The sequence below is a fragment of the Sceloporus occidentalis genome, unplaced genomic scaffold (genome assembly GCF_023333645.1).
Source record: "Sceloporus occidentalis isolate IW3139 unplaced genomic scaffold, rSceOcc1.0.p SCAF_21, whole genome shotgun sequence".
NCBI lineage: Eukaryota > Metazoa > Chordata > Lepidosauria > Squamata > Phrynosomatidae > Sceloporus > Sceloporus occidentalis.
The window spans coordinates 2377142-2389736 of record NW_028317001.1 but is presented as its reverse complement, the minus strand read 5'-3'; the positions used below and the strand labels follow the sequence as shown (position 1 = coordinate 2389736).

General features: G+C 49.2%; 1 protein-coding gene across 10 annotated transcripts in view; it reads left to right on the top strand.

The window, feature by feature from the left end:
* The window catches only part of MYO18A (myosin XVIIIA), a 101648-nt gene that overhangs the window by 72833 nt on the left and 16220 nt on the right, over positions 1–12595 (top strand). For 7 of the 10 annotated variants that reach the window (XM_089483958.1, XM_089483960.1, XM_089483954.1 and 4 more), the window contains 12 exons: positions 527–650; positions 1670–1870; positions 2962–3072; positions 6058–6162; positions 6383–6529; positions 6886–6999; positions 7618–7734; positions 8361–8444; positions 8583–8720; positions 11024–11209; positions 11380–11519; positions 11958–12002. In XM_089483958.1, coding sequence (XP_089340084.1) covers positions 527–650; positions 1670–1870; positions 2962–3072; positions 6058–6162; positions 6383–6529; positions 6886–6999; positions 7618–7734; positions 8361–8444; positions 8583–8720; positions 11024–11209; positions 11380–11519; positions 11958–12002 — 1512 coding nt within the window. The remainder of the gene's footprint in view (positions 1–526; positions 651–1669; positions 1871–2961; positions 3073–6057; positions 6163–6382; positions 6530–6885; positions 7000–7617; positions 7735–8360; positions 8445–8582; positions 8721–11023; positions 11210–11379; positions 11520–11957; positions 12003–12595) is intronic. The other 3 variants (XM_089483961.1, XM_089483959.1, XM_089483956.1) reach the window with 1 other exon arrangement.

Genomic DNA, 12595 nt, shown 5'->3' with positions numbered 1-12595 from the left:
TGAATAATAATAACCATCACAAGTACCTCCTGGTATGTATGCTGTGCCCATGTGCCCGCCACCATCCAAAGTATGCCTGGCAAGTACATGGGACAGGGCCTTCTTGGTGTTGGCAGCTTCTCTCGGGAGCCTCTTTTCTCCAAACCACGGTGGTCCAAATGGCACCATTTCCAACACGGCGCTGAATGCCGGTTGGGTCTCCAGAGTGTTCTTGATGATGCCGTTGCGCCGTTAAGCGAGTTGTTTGCTTTTAATTTTGATTTTTATTCTTAGTGCTTTTATGAGGTTGCAAGCTGCTTTGGGGGCTCTGCATGCCCTCAAAACAGCAGCATATAAATATTCATTGCAAACGAACAGTGCGGCAGATGGAGTCAGATTGGGAATGGAAGGCAACCCATGCTTCAGCGCAGGTGGCAGGGCCAGGGGATGCTTGGTCGGTCGGGGACAGGCGGTGTTCTCCAGCCGGCAGCGGAAAGTGGAGTCTGACATGCACATCTGTTTTCTATTTCCACTCCACTCCTGACAGGTTCGACAGTGAACTTTCGCAGGCTCACGAGGAAGCCCAGCGCGAGAAACTGGGGCGGGAGAAGCTGGCCCGAGAGAAGGACATGCTCATCGCTGAGGTTTTTAGCCTCAAACAGCAGATCGAGGTGGGCAGCCCTTTAGGACAGTGGTGGCGAACCTATGGCACGCATGCCAGAGGTGACACTCAGAACCCTCTCTGTGGGCACACGCATCATTGTCCCAACACAGAGTTCACTAGAGTTTGTCACTAGAAAGCCAGAGGGGCGCGGCACTTTGCGATAAATAAGTGAGTTTTGGGCTGCAGTTTGGGCACTCAGTCTCTAAAAGGTTCGCCATCACTGCTTTAGGATGTAAGCCAGTATTCTGTATCAGCTACTTCGTTGGGAATAGCCACACACTCTCAGCCTCAGAGGAAGGCAGTGGCAAACCTCCTCTGACCAAATCTTGCCAAGAACCCCATGATAGATTCACCGGAGGGTTGCCATAAGTTGAAATCATGAAGGCACACAACAACAAACAATGGCGAATATGGAGCAGTAATGAATGAGTGAGCAAAGGGTATTTAACTAAGTGGCTGATACTGGCTTTAATCTTTGCTTATTGCCTTCTTGAAGAAAGCAGTGAACAATTTAGCAGTTTTTGTGACGCTCTGAGAACACCTTTGAAAACCATGCAGTTTTCTAAGACTATTTGAGGTCAAGACTTAATTTTGCACAAAATTCACACATGGTTTTGTGTGTGTGTGTGTGTGTGTTCTTTTGTGCACGAAATAGCATTTTCTGCCAAGGAAAAAACATTTTTGGCACATTTCTGCCCAGGGGCTAGACTTCCCCCACAGAATCTGTACAGCCTCCCTTCACTCCCCCAGTTTTCATTGAAAATTTGTCCTGCTTAATATAGTGACAGGAAGAGATGGAAGAAGAGGTCCTTTGATACACCATGAGCATGTGTGCACCTGTGGCCTGTGATGGGGACATGGAGAGAAGTTGTCCCTTGGTCCTCACACTGTTGTCTGTCCCTCTCTCCCTGCATCAAGTCAACTCCCATTGGGTTCAAGAAGGTTCAGTGAATGCCAGTGGGCAACTCCGATGGGCCCAGTTGTGGTTCTGAACTTGCCTTTCTTGGCATCCTTCTTTCCTTGCAGGAGAAAGACTCGAGTATGGCCAGCTTGACCCAGAAAGTGGAGACCCTGGAGGCTGAGCTGCAGGACCTTTCCTCCCAGGAGTCCAAAGACGAAGCCTCCCTCGCCAAGGTTCGAAAGCAGCTCCGGGACTTGGAGGCCAAGGCCAAGGACCAGGAGGAGGAGCTGGACGAACAAGCGGGCACCATCCAAATGTTGGAGCAGGTAAGTCGGAGGCAAGGTACCTCTCGCCCTTTCAGTCAGTGCTGGCTTGGCCGGTTTTCTGGGCGTGCCGGTTTCATGGAGGTGTGCATCCTCCCCTCCTCTCTTTAATTGTGTTTTGACACCTAAACTCCTCCTGTCACTCTTCCTGTGGAGGAAGCGGAGGCTCTAGTCAGGCAGGTTCGAACCCAGGCAGCAAAGAGGAGAGGCAGGCCTCCGCACGTCTCCAGAGGTGCTGGCGAATGGACCCAGCCATGCGGGCCTCCGAAGCAGCAGCAGCCAGGCGAGTAAGTGGCAGTGGCCTTTTGGCGCTTACTGAGCCATAGGAGAAAGAGGAGGAGGCTGTTTCACCTGAACCCCCCAATGGCCACCACGCTGGGCTTTTGTTTGCCAGCCACCTTCGGGGTTCAACAAAGCTGGCACTGCTCAAAACTTCCCAGCCCAGCATGAGCCTGTTGGGCAGGGCAAACCCTGGCAAACAGTGCCCAAGTCCTGTAGGCACACAGCCTCCCTGCCGACCTTGTTCTTAAAGTGGGAGGCAGTGGGTCAATGGAATGCTGGGGTCTCAGTATTTCTGCCAGCAAAGAAAAGGGCATTTAAATGGGATTTGAAAGACTAGCATGAAAATATTGTTGATAAAGCTCAAGGAGTCACCATGTTCTAGATAGACACATATTTTGTTTTGAGCCTTGAGGAGAGGTGGGAAAGAAATAAAATGTATATCATTATCATCATTATTATTAAGTGTGGCTGAAATGGGAATTGGGGGCCAGTCTCCCCATTGGATAACACTGTTGCCTCGTGGTGTGCGAGAAGTGATGCCCCTCTCATTGGCAGTAATTGAAGCTTTAAGTGGATGCAATGCTAGAAATTTGGACAGCAGAGCTGAATTCTTGTTTGGGAGGGGCAATGCCCTTGATATGTTCCCCCATCTACACCTGTGAAAAGTCAGGCACAGGTAGACAGTCCTGGGATGGCATTTCTTGGACTCTGGTGGTCAACAGCCAGCAGAACACTTAGCATCAGGTACGGAGATCTTTGCCGATTCCAGTCTTTGGCTTCACTCTCATGGTTTCTTTCTCCTTTCACCTCAGGCCAAACTTCGGCTGGAGATGGAGATGGAGCGGCTGCGGCAGACGCACTCCAAAGAGGTGGAGAGCCGGGACGAAGAGGTGGAGGAGATCAGGCAGTCTTGCCAGAAGAAGGTAAAGAGGTGGAAGCTGTGACTTTGGGGCAGGGGTGGTGTTGGCGGGCACCCTGCAAGCCTCTTGGAAGATGGAGAGCTTCTCCAAGCCATTAAGTTTTAGGAGAGGTTTGGCTTGGGGTCAGTGCTGTCATTAGCCTCGGCATTGGCTTCTCTGGAGCCTCTTCCACTCCTTACTTATTCCTTTCTATGAGCAGAGGCCTCAGGGTACTGCAAGTGACCAGGTTGAGCTTCCATTTAGCAGGGTAGGAACCAAGCCCAAGGGGTCACCAGCAGCAGGGAAAACAGAGAGAGAGAGAGGAAGGAAGGAAGGAAGGAAAGAAGGAGAGAACAGGGGCATTATCTCCTCCTCCTTCTTCCTTGCTTCTTTCTTGTCTTTCGTTCAACACCCGCCCTTCGTCTTTGGATGACACAGTAATCACACACAGACCGGAGAAAAAACAATAACACATCATTGCAATACTTTGCATTCATCTTGGGCGGCGTTCCCAAGCGCCTTTGTGTCCCAGCAGGGCCTTACAACATCGCTGCTGCTCCTAACCGTTGTTGCTTTTATTAACTTTATTGATGTTCCGCCTTTTCCTCGGTGCTGGGACCCGGGGCGAGTGACGCAGTAAAAAGATTGCAATTTAGAATATATGGAAAGTCAGCATTAAAATCAAATTATTCACTCTGTTAAAAACCTACGCTCTTAAAAAAGAATTCTAAAAGTTAAACAATACAGTCAGCCCTCCTTATCCACGGATTTTGCATCCACACATTCAAACAAACATGGCTTACAAATATTCCAGGGTGGAAATTCCAAAGGGCAAACCTTACTGTTTGCCATTTTACTACCCCATTGTGTATCATGGGCCTTGGGCATCTGGCCATGCTAGGTGGGGATGGTGGGAATTGCAGTCCAACCTCAGCGAGGCTGTATTTCCCCCACATTGGCCTTATTGGGGAAGGAGAATGGTGGCCAGGGGAGGTTGGATTTGAGAGCGCAGTGGCCCAAGAGGAAAGACGGTGGTGGCTGGGACTTCCCTGGCTCCCAGCTCACTCCCTGAGCCTCAAATTAATAAATAATAACCGTGACATTTCACAATCAATTAAGAAGTCAATACTGGGCAATGTTTCCCTCCCAGGGGAGGCGAGAAAGCTTCCTTAGGTGAGATGAAATCCCAGCCTTGCTAGAGACCTCAGGGCAGTTTGTAACAAGCCTCTGCCAGGGAAGAAATTGGCTGGATCAGGGCCTCCGTAATTGGTACAAATGCAGCTGTAACGCAAGAAGCACAGGGGCAAAGGATCAAGCTTTAATAGTAATAAAAATAACCCCCCATCCCTTTTTGTTGGAAGGCCTATGCACCACAGACACAATGCATCTCCCGTTGTGCATTATGCCCCTTTTGGGCACCGAGAATCAGTAAACTGGAAAGTGTCCATAGAAGGGCAGCCGAGGCGATCACAGGTCTGGAAATGAAGGAACAACTTGGGGAACACATTGGGTATCGGACTGAGAAGTGACAGTATCTCAAGGGATGCCATGGAGAAGAGAGAGACGGCTTGTTTTCTGCTGCTCCAGAGAAACTGGGACATGGACCAGTGGATTCAGATTGCAAGGAAAGAGATTCCACCTCAATGTTAGGGAGAACTTTTTGACTGTAAGAGCTGTTCAACAGTGGAACGGACTGCCTGGAAGGATGATGGACTCTCCATCTTTGTATATCTTTAAGGAGAGGTTGGATGGGTATCTCTCAGGAGTGTTTTAGCTGTGTATTCCTGCATGGAAAAATGGGGCTGGATTAGGTGACCCTTGTGGTCCCTTCCAACTCTCAAACTTTAGGGTTCTGTGTTCAGTCGTGCTTATTCCCAGAGTCATAAGTACCTTGGTGGTCAAAAGGAAATCTAGAAGTGTCTTTAAATAAACAATGTCAGATTATATTATTATTATTTGATTCTTTTATTTATTTATTTATTAGATTAGCCATTAGGAGGACTTAATTTTAACTGAAGGGACTAGAAATGTAGGACACCCTCCCAAACCCCGTTTCTTTTTGGAGGTTGCTTGGGTCCAGGAGTGTTGCAGTCTCCGAGGAATGTTAAAAACCAAGGCAGGTAGCATTTTCTGAACAAACCGCAGCTTCTGCCTTTGGAAATCTCACGCTTCCTTTGGTAACTCTAGACGGCAAATTTATTTAATTTAATAGATTAATTAATCGGTTGAAATGCCTATGATTAACCGGCTCAAAAGTTCCCTAATCAGTTGACAGCCAAAGAATAATGCCTCAATTATTTATCGGCGTTGTTTGTTCAGTTTAGTTGGGAATCGCTTGTTGTTGTTTGTTAAAAACTTACAAAGACTCGCTGGCTTCCTGCGGAGAAGCCTTTCACTCCCTCGGTTAGACCTTTGAGATTCAAAGTAGACTGTGGATTTGGGGAAAGGGCCCCCACAAAACTATGTGGGGTGGAATCTCTTTCCTTGTGAGTCTAGTCCCTGGATCAGCAGAAAACAAGCTGGCATCCCTTCCAGTGTCCATAATGTCACCTCTTCATCTTCTCCAAGCCAAACATACCCATCTCCCTTATGGGACTGGGTTTCTAGACCATCTTAGTTGCCCTTCTCTGGGCACATTCCAACTAGACATAGGATTTCAGGTAAGGCCTAACAAAAGCAGAATGGAATGGCATTGCTGCGTCCCTTGAGGCAGACATTGTGATCCTGTTAATGCAGCCCTAGAATTGTGTTGGCTTTTTTAGCTGCTTCACTACACTTTGTTCACGTTTAGCTTGAGGTCTACTAAGACCCCTAGATCCTTTTCACATGCATCGCTTTCAAGCCAGGTTTCACCCATCCTGTATTTGTGCATTTCATTTTAGTTGCCTCAATGTAGACATTTGTTTTGTTAGTTTTGACCCAGGCACACAAAAAAGTAGCAGAGAGCAATCCTGTGCCCACAGAGCTGCCTTGATATGAACCCTTTGGTTTGCTTTCATTGCTCAACAGCTGAAGCAGATGGAGATGCAGCTGGAGGAGGAATATGAGGAAAAACAGAAGGTGCTTCGAGAGAAGAGAGACCTGGAGGGCAGATTGGCAGCTGTCAGTGAGCAGGTACAGGATACCGGGGTAGAGGTGCTGGCAATGGGGGAAGCATCTTCTTGAAGGTTGTTGTTGTTGTTGTTGCTCTTATATTCGGCCTTTTCCCCATCCTAGGACTCGAGGTGGCTTACAACAGTTAAAACAAGCACAGCTACACATTCGCAGTATCCAAAGTGATGATTAAAAATGTAATGATTGAAACGAAATCTCCCCTTCCCTGATATCGTTCCAGGTCAACCAGCGGGACTTTGAGACAGAGAAGCGGCTGCGGAAAGATTTGAAGCGCACCAAGGCCCTCCTGGCTGATGCTCAGGTCATGCTGGACCACCTGAAAAACAATGCCCCCAGCAAGAGGGAGATTGCCCAGCTCAAGAATCAGGTGGGCAGCAGTTGGCCTGGGGGAGTTGGCAGTTTCAAAAGCTGCATTTGCCCAGCTGAGTGGTTTGGTTGGAAGAAGGCTTGCAGTGGCCACTTTGGGCTCGTATCAGATAGCCTTTGGTTTTTAAGAGCCTCCACAAGGTCTCAAACCAGTTCCCCCAGAGGCCTGGACATCCCAAGAAATTGGCAGTGGTGGTGTTGGTGGCACACTAGTGAGGATTTGGGGTCCGTTGGCCAAAAGGCTGGGAGTGAGATGGGAGAAGGAAGTGTGTGAACATCTGTCGCAAGCTTCCATCATCCTAACGGTTTCTTGCCCTCTGGGCTGGGGCTTTGGGCTATGTGTGCCTTTCCCTTTAGCTTGAAGAGTCAGAGTTCACATGCGCAGCCTCTGTCAAAGCTCGCAAGTCCATGGAGGTGGAGATCGAAGACTTGCATCTACAGATCGACGATCTCTCCAAGGCCAAGGGAGCGGTAAGCACAGTTGTTTGTCTATTATTATGTATTAAAACATGCCCTACCCCCAAAGATCTCAGGATGGCATACAATGAAATCAGTTTTAAAAAGGTGATGCCAGGCTGAGCTTTTCAGAGCATGTCCCTCAGAGACAAAAAAGTGTGTCTGCGACTGAACTGAGCAAGGTCACTTCCTAAATGAGCTCCCTTCTCTCAAAATGATCATACTCCTTTCCTCTTAGACCTGCTTCCAGAGAAGTAGGTGAGTCTCAGCCTGAGTCATGCTGGTTCCCATGCAAGCGAGAGAACAAAATGGTGCCCATGGGTCTTTTCATTGGCCACAAATGTTTTGTGTATTTCGCATACAACGCTCCAAATGGCCCTTCGGTGCAAGGTGTGAGGGTTGTCATGTCAAATGTATGAGAAACTCTTGACAAAGACCTTTTAAGTTGAAATAGTGCTATGGCGCAGGCAAGTGGCATCCCACTGGCCCTGGATGGCAGTGTGTCTTCACAAGGTCATGGACCTGAAGCAGACACTCCAACAAGCCCCAGCCCTGTTAGATGGGACATTCCTAAAGGAGAAAAGGATTAAGAGGTCATCCGACTTCACTTCTCATCTTCTGTGTCCTCCCCAGCTGGAAGAACAGTTGAGCCGCTTACAGCGGGAGAAGAACGAGGTGCAGAGCCGTTTGGAGGAGGACCAAGAAGACATGAATGAGCTCATGAAGAAGCACAAGGCGGCAGTCGCTCAGGTGACTAAAAATCTCCCCTGCCACCTCCTTTTGCAAAGCAAAGCATCCTTTGGAAATTGGGAGGAGAGGTTTCTCAGGGCTGAACCTTTGGGTGGAAATCTCACTACTGCATCAAAAACGCTAGCATCTCAAGGGCAAAGGTTTCTAGCCTATGCCTCTGCTGTACCTGCTGGGCTTCTGTGAACAAGGATCCCTTCCTTTTTGCTCTGTGGGGAAGCGTTTGACCAGACCCTCCCTGCTTATGGTCTGAAACAGAACAGACCACTTTGCTATTTTCGCTACTTGTTTTATGTGTCATAGGCTTAAGAGAGTGTCAGTAATGGGGCTTTGAAGGGGGACAAGGGGCATTCAGCCCCTCTCAGTGGGGCAGCCTGGTGGTGGGCAACTGTGCAGGGGGTAAAGGGGGCAGTTTGGGCCCCCTTAGAGAAGTGACATCACATCACTTTTTAGTTGCCATTTTTGGCCATTTTGCGGACTGATAAACAGAACTGGGGGAAGAGGGGTGTCCTGATGGATGTGGGGTATCAGGGAGTGTGGCAGCCATCTCTGGGCCCTGGACAGTCAGAGTTGGCCAGTGTTGTGATCTGGATTCTCATGAATCAAGGAGCTTGCGCTTTCTTCCTTAGGCCTCCCGGGACCTGGCTCAGATCACCGATCTTCAGTTGCAGTTGGAAGATGCCAGTAAGGAGAAGCAGGAGCTACAGGAGAAGGTACTTGCAAGGGAGCCAGATGCCCCCAGTTCATCTTCTGCCTCCGTAAAGCCTGTAACACCCCTCCCTCCACTAAAACCTCCTTTGGCTGAAAGGTTCTTCCCTTCCCTTCCTCCCTTTCCCTCCTGGTCTCTTCAGTTGCAAGCCCTCCAGAGCCAGCTGGAATTTGTCGAGCAATCCATGGTGGACAAATCTTTGGTCAGCAGACAGGAGGCCAAGATCCGCGAGCTGGAGACGCGGCTAGAATTTGAGAGGACACAAGTCAAGCGCCTTGAGGTAAGGGACCTGGAGCCATTCCATGAACTTGTCTGATCGCAGAATCATAGAGTTGGAAGGAAAGAACCGTGGCGCCATCTTGTCCAACCCCCATTCTGCCATGGGGAATCCATAGCTAGAGCACTCCCAAAAGACACCCATCCAATCTGTCTTTAATAACCTCTAAAGACGGAGAGTCATAGAATTGCAAGGGACTGCAAGAGCCAAGTCCAACCCCTTGCCATGCCAGAATCCTCCCCTAAAATATCCCCGAGAGAGGGAAGGGGAGAAAAGACAGGCGAAGAATAAGTAAGTGGGGAAAAGAAATGGTGAGGAAAGAGATGAAAGAAGGGGTGATCCATCCCCTGCAGACCTCCACCTCCCGCTATAGATTACCCTAAGAGAACATGACCTCCCAAGGGACTTCCTTAGAGGAAAAGCCTCACACAGAACTCCAGGGACTGTGAATGAATAAGATAGCAGCAGCAATTCAGAGTACTTGAGGGCTGTGACAGGTAGGGGTGAGCCAACCGTGAAAGAGATGTAGGTGTTGATGGATGAACAAGGAGTAACCATACATCTCCCCTGCCCCAAATTTTCCTCTGCCTTGACTCTCTGCTCGATATGAACCTCCTGGTGCAGCCTTGCAACATTAAAGCACCCCCAAAGTCTCTCCCCCTCGAAGGCCAGCCTTCTCTTCTGGATCTGCACCTGTCAGATGCCCGCCCTGCTTGGTATTCTGCCACCGCAGCGCTTTCTTCCGCCGAGGGAGCCGAGAAGCTTTAGAGCTCCCTCTTAATATTTCCGTACCATTATTCGCTCCCCCCCCCGACGCACGCCTCGCCCCGCCAGCAGCATAAATATGCAGGGGACAGCGCTCAGCTGCCGCCAAAGGATGGAATCTATTTTTCTCCCTACATTACATGCTGTAATTACTTCACACCAAGTTAAATCTATTTTTCCAATTCACCAAAGTCGCCCCTCCCCAACCTCCGATTATTCTGCCCACACCTGGGGGTTCTGTGTGTGTGTGGGGGGGATGCGCGGAAGAGAAGCGTTCCCCTCTTTTCTCTCCCAAAGGCACGATTCAGCAGCCCTCCTCTGCTCTTGCCTCCCTCCCCCCGGTTCCTCCGCCCCCCCTCATGTAAATTCATAGCGCTGGGTTCGTTTGTTCCATTAGCGCTCGGCGGGGAACGATTGGGCCACGCTCATTCCTGAGCTCCGTCCCCGGTAATTGCCGCTGTCTGCTACTATTATGCGCAGCAGATGAATATTGATGCACCAGGCCCTTCTGCGCGCCTGCCGCCTCCTCTCACCTGTCATAGCTCTGGAGGGGGGCATAGGGGACAATGCAGGGGGGTGTTTTAGCTTCTTTCTTTGGAGCTCACCAGCATCCTGTCACTCTCTTGGCCTGAATGTTTAGGCTCTGAGACTCTTTGCAATAGAGAGAAGAGGTCAGCAGTAGAGGATTGTGGTTCCCAGGTCCAGGGGGGGCAGTGAATCCACTCCATGCTTTAAAAGCCCTTGGACCTATTTAGGAGGAAGATGGCTCAGCATCTTGGACCATCTCCTTTAGAGCTTTCTAAAACATGGACAAGATTCCTGGTCCCACTGACATGGGGCTGACCCCATGGGGCTATTGGATGCCAAATGCTGATGGAGAAATAGCAATAGCAAGTACATTTCTATACCGCTTACCGATGTTGTAAGCAGTTTACAAAATGTAAGCTCATTGCCCCCAACAAGCTGGTTACTCATTTTAGCAACCTACAGAAGGATGCCAGGCTGAATCTAGGGGTAGCCATTAAGCGAAATGCAGTATCTTTTGAAATCCACAAAACAGTGGTTACCTTTATTGGGCCAGCGAAAATGCACATTATACCTGTTGCAAGCTTTCTTCTGTCCCAGCTTTCACAGCCATGCATTAGAAATCAGAAATACAGTGCCCCCCAAATGAAAATATTGACCCCTCATTACATTTTCCTTCAGTCCCCACATTTTTAGCTTTGCAGAGTGGCAAGGCCCTGAAAATCTTTTGTACCTAGACCTATTCCACGCACTATGTTTGCATCCCTGTAAGTCACTTTGCTGCTCTGTTTCTTTGGATATCTAAGATGTATTTCTAAATTTCCAACTGGAGTTCTCAATTACCACAAGGCTAGAAATGTGGGATCTAAAGGAAAATTTCATGGCGGGTGGAGAATTCTTAAGTAGGGCATTGTGCCCTCATTCAATTGCCGCCCTTCATAACTACAGCCTTTGTTCAGGTCTAAGGTATGTATCTCTGTCTTTCCATGCCATCTGCCCCATTCTGCCCTTCCCAGAATTTGGCCACTCGCTTGAAGGAGAACATGGAGAAACTGACAGAAGAACGGGATCAGCGGACGGCAGCCGAGAACAGGGAGAAGGAGCAAAATAAGCGGCTTCAGCGCCAGCTGCGGGACACCAAGGAGGAGATGGCCGAGTTGGCCAAGAAGGAAGCCGAGGCCAGCCGGAAGAAGCACGAATTGGTAAGGCCAGGAGGAGAGAGCGGGAATGGCGTTTGAGAATGCCCAGATTGTGTCTATATGGTGGTCCAACTGGGGATCTAGGTTGCCTCTGCGCTTAGTGAGACCAGCGTGGCTCATGAGCCTCCTTTGCCAATGCAGAGCTGATTTCTTTCTCATCTTCTTCCCATTAGGAGATGGACCTGGAGAGCTTAGAAGCTGCCAACCAGAGCCTGCAGTCGGACCTGAAGTTGGCCTTCAAGCGGATCGGGGACCTGCAGGCCGCCATCGAGGATGAGATGGAGAGTGATGACAACGAGGAGCTCATCAACAGGTGAACAAAGCCTTTTTGCCTGTGCAGACAACCCCCTAGAGCAGTCATGTCCAAACTCTGGCCCTCCAGGTGTTTTGGACTTCAGCTCCTAGAATCCCAAACCATTGGCCAGGGTGGCTGAGGCTTTTGGGAGCTGAAGTCCAAAACAACTGGAGGGCCAGAGTTTGGACATTGCTGTCCTAGAGTGACTGTTGAGTCAGAAGAAACTCTTTTCTTGTTGCCTGAATCCGTCAGTTCAGGAGCCACACCAAATCTTACTCCCTCACCTGGCATCCCTTCATATAATGTCAAGACCCCCTTCCTCCCCATTTGCCATTTTTTGATTTCTGTTGCCCCTTTCTCTCCATCCTGTCCTTCCTGGATGTCTTTGTCATTCTTCTTTTCCATGTGTTTTATTTTGCTTGTTATATCTCTGTTTCCCCATCCCCGTTCCCCCAGGTTGCAGGACATGGTGACAAAGTACCAGAAGCGCAGGAATAAGCTGTGAGGATGAGTTATTCTCCTTGGTTTTCCAATAACAGCTTGTTCCTCCTAACCTCAAGCATGTCATGGAGGGAAGGGGAGGGATGGGGCCCAACTTGTCCCCCCACCCCAGTTTTATTTGCATGCCCCCCTCACGCATGCGCATTGACTTTCAAAGCTCTAACTGGTGTCGAGCTCTTGGTTCCTGTATTTCTAGGACATGAAACTAACTGTGGCATTGTAGGAGAGGCATGTGTATGCCAGACATTTGCGTTGAGCCTGGCATGGTAAAGGTTGAGGAGAGAATAAAGGGGATTCTACAGGCTTTAAGCAAAAATATGCTTTCATTATTACTATTATTATCATCCTCATCCTGTTGGAATGCAGACCCTGAGACCCTTTTTGAAGATGGATCCCATCCTTGGTTTAAAACAGGAATGGAAATCCTGTTGGTTATGGGCTGTGTGAGACCTGTTTGTTGGTGTTTCTGTGGGCCCTTGGTTATCCACTGGGGTTTGGTTGCAGGATCCCGCATGGATACCACAATCTGTGGATGCTCAAGTCCCATTAAATACAACGACATGGTAAAATAGCTTCCCTTATATAAAGTAGCA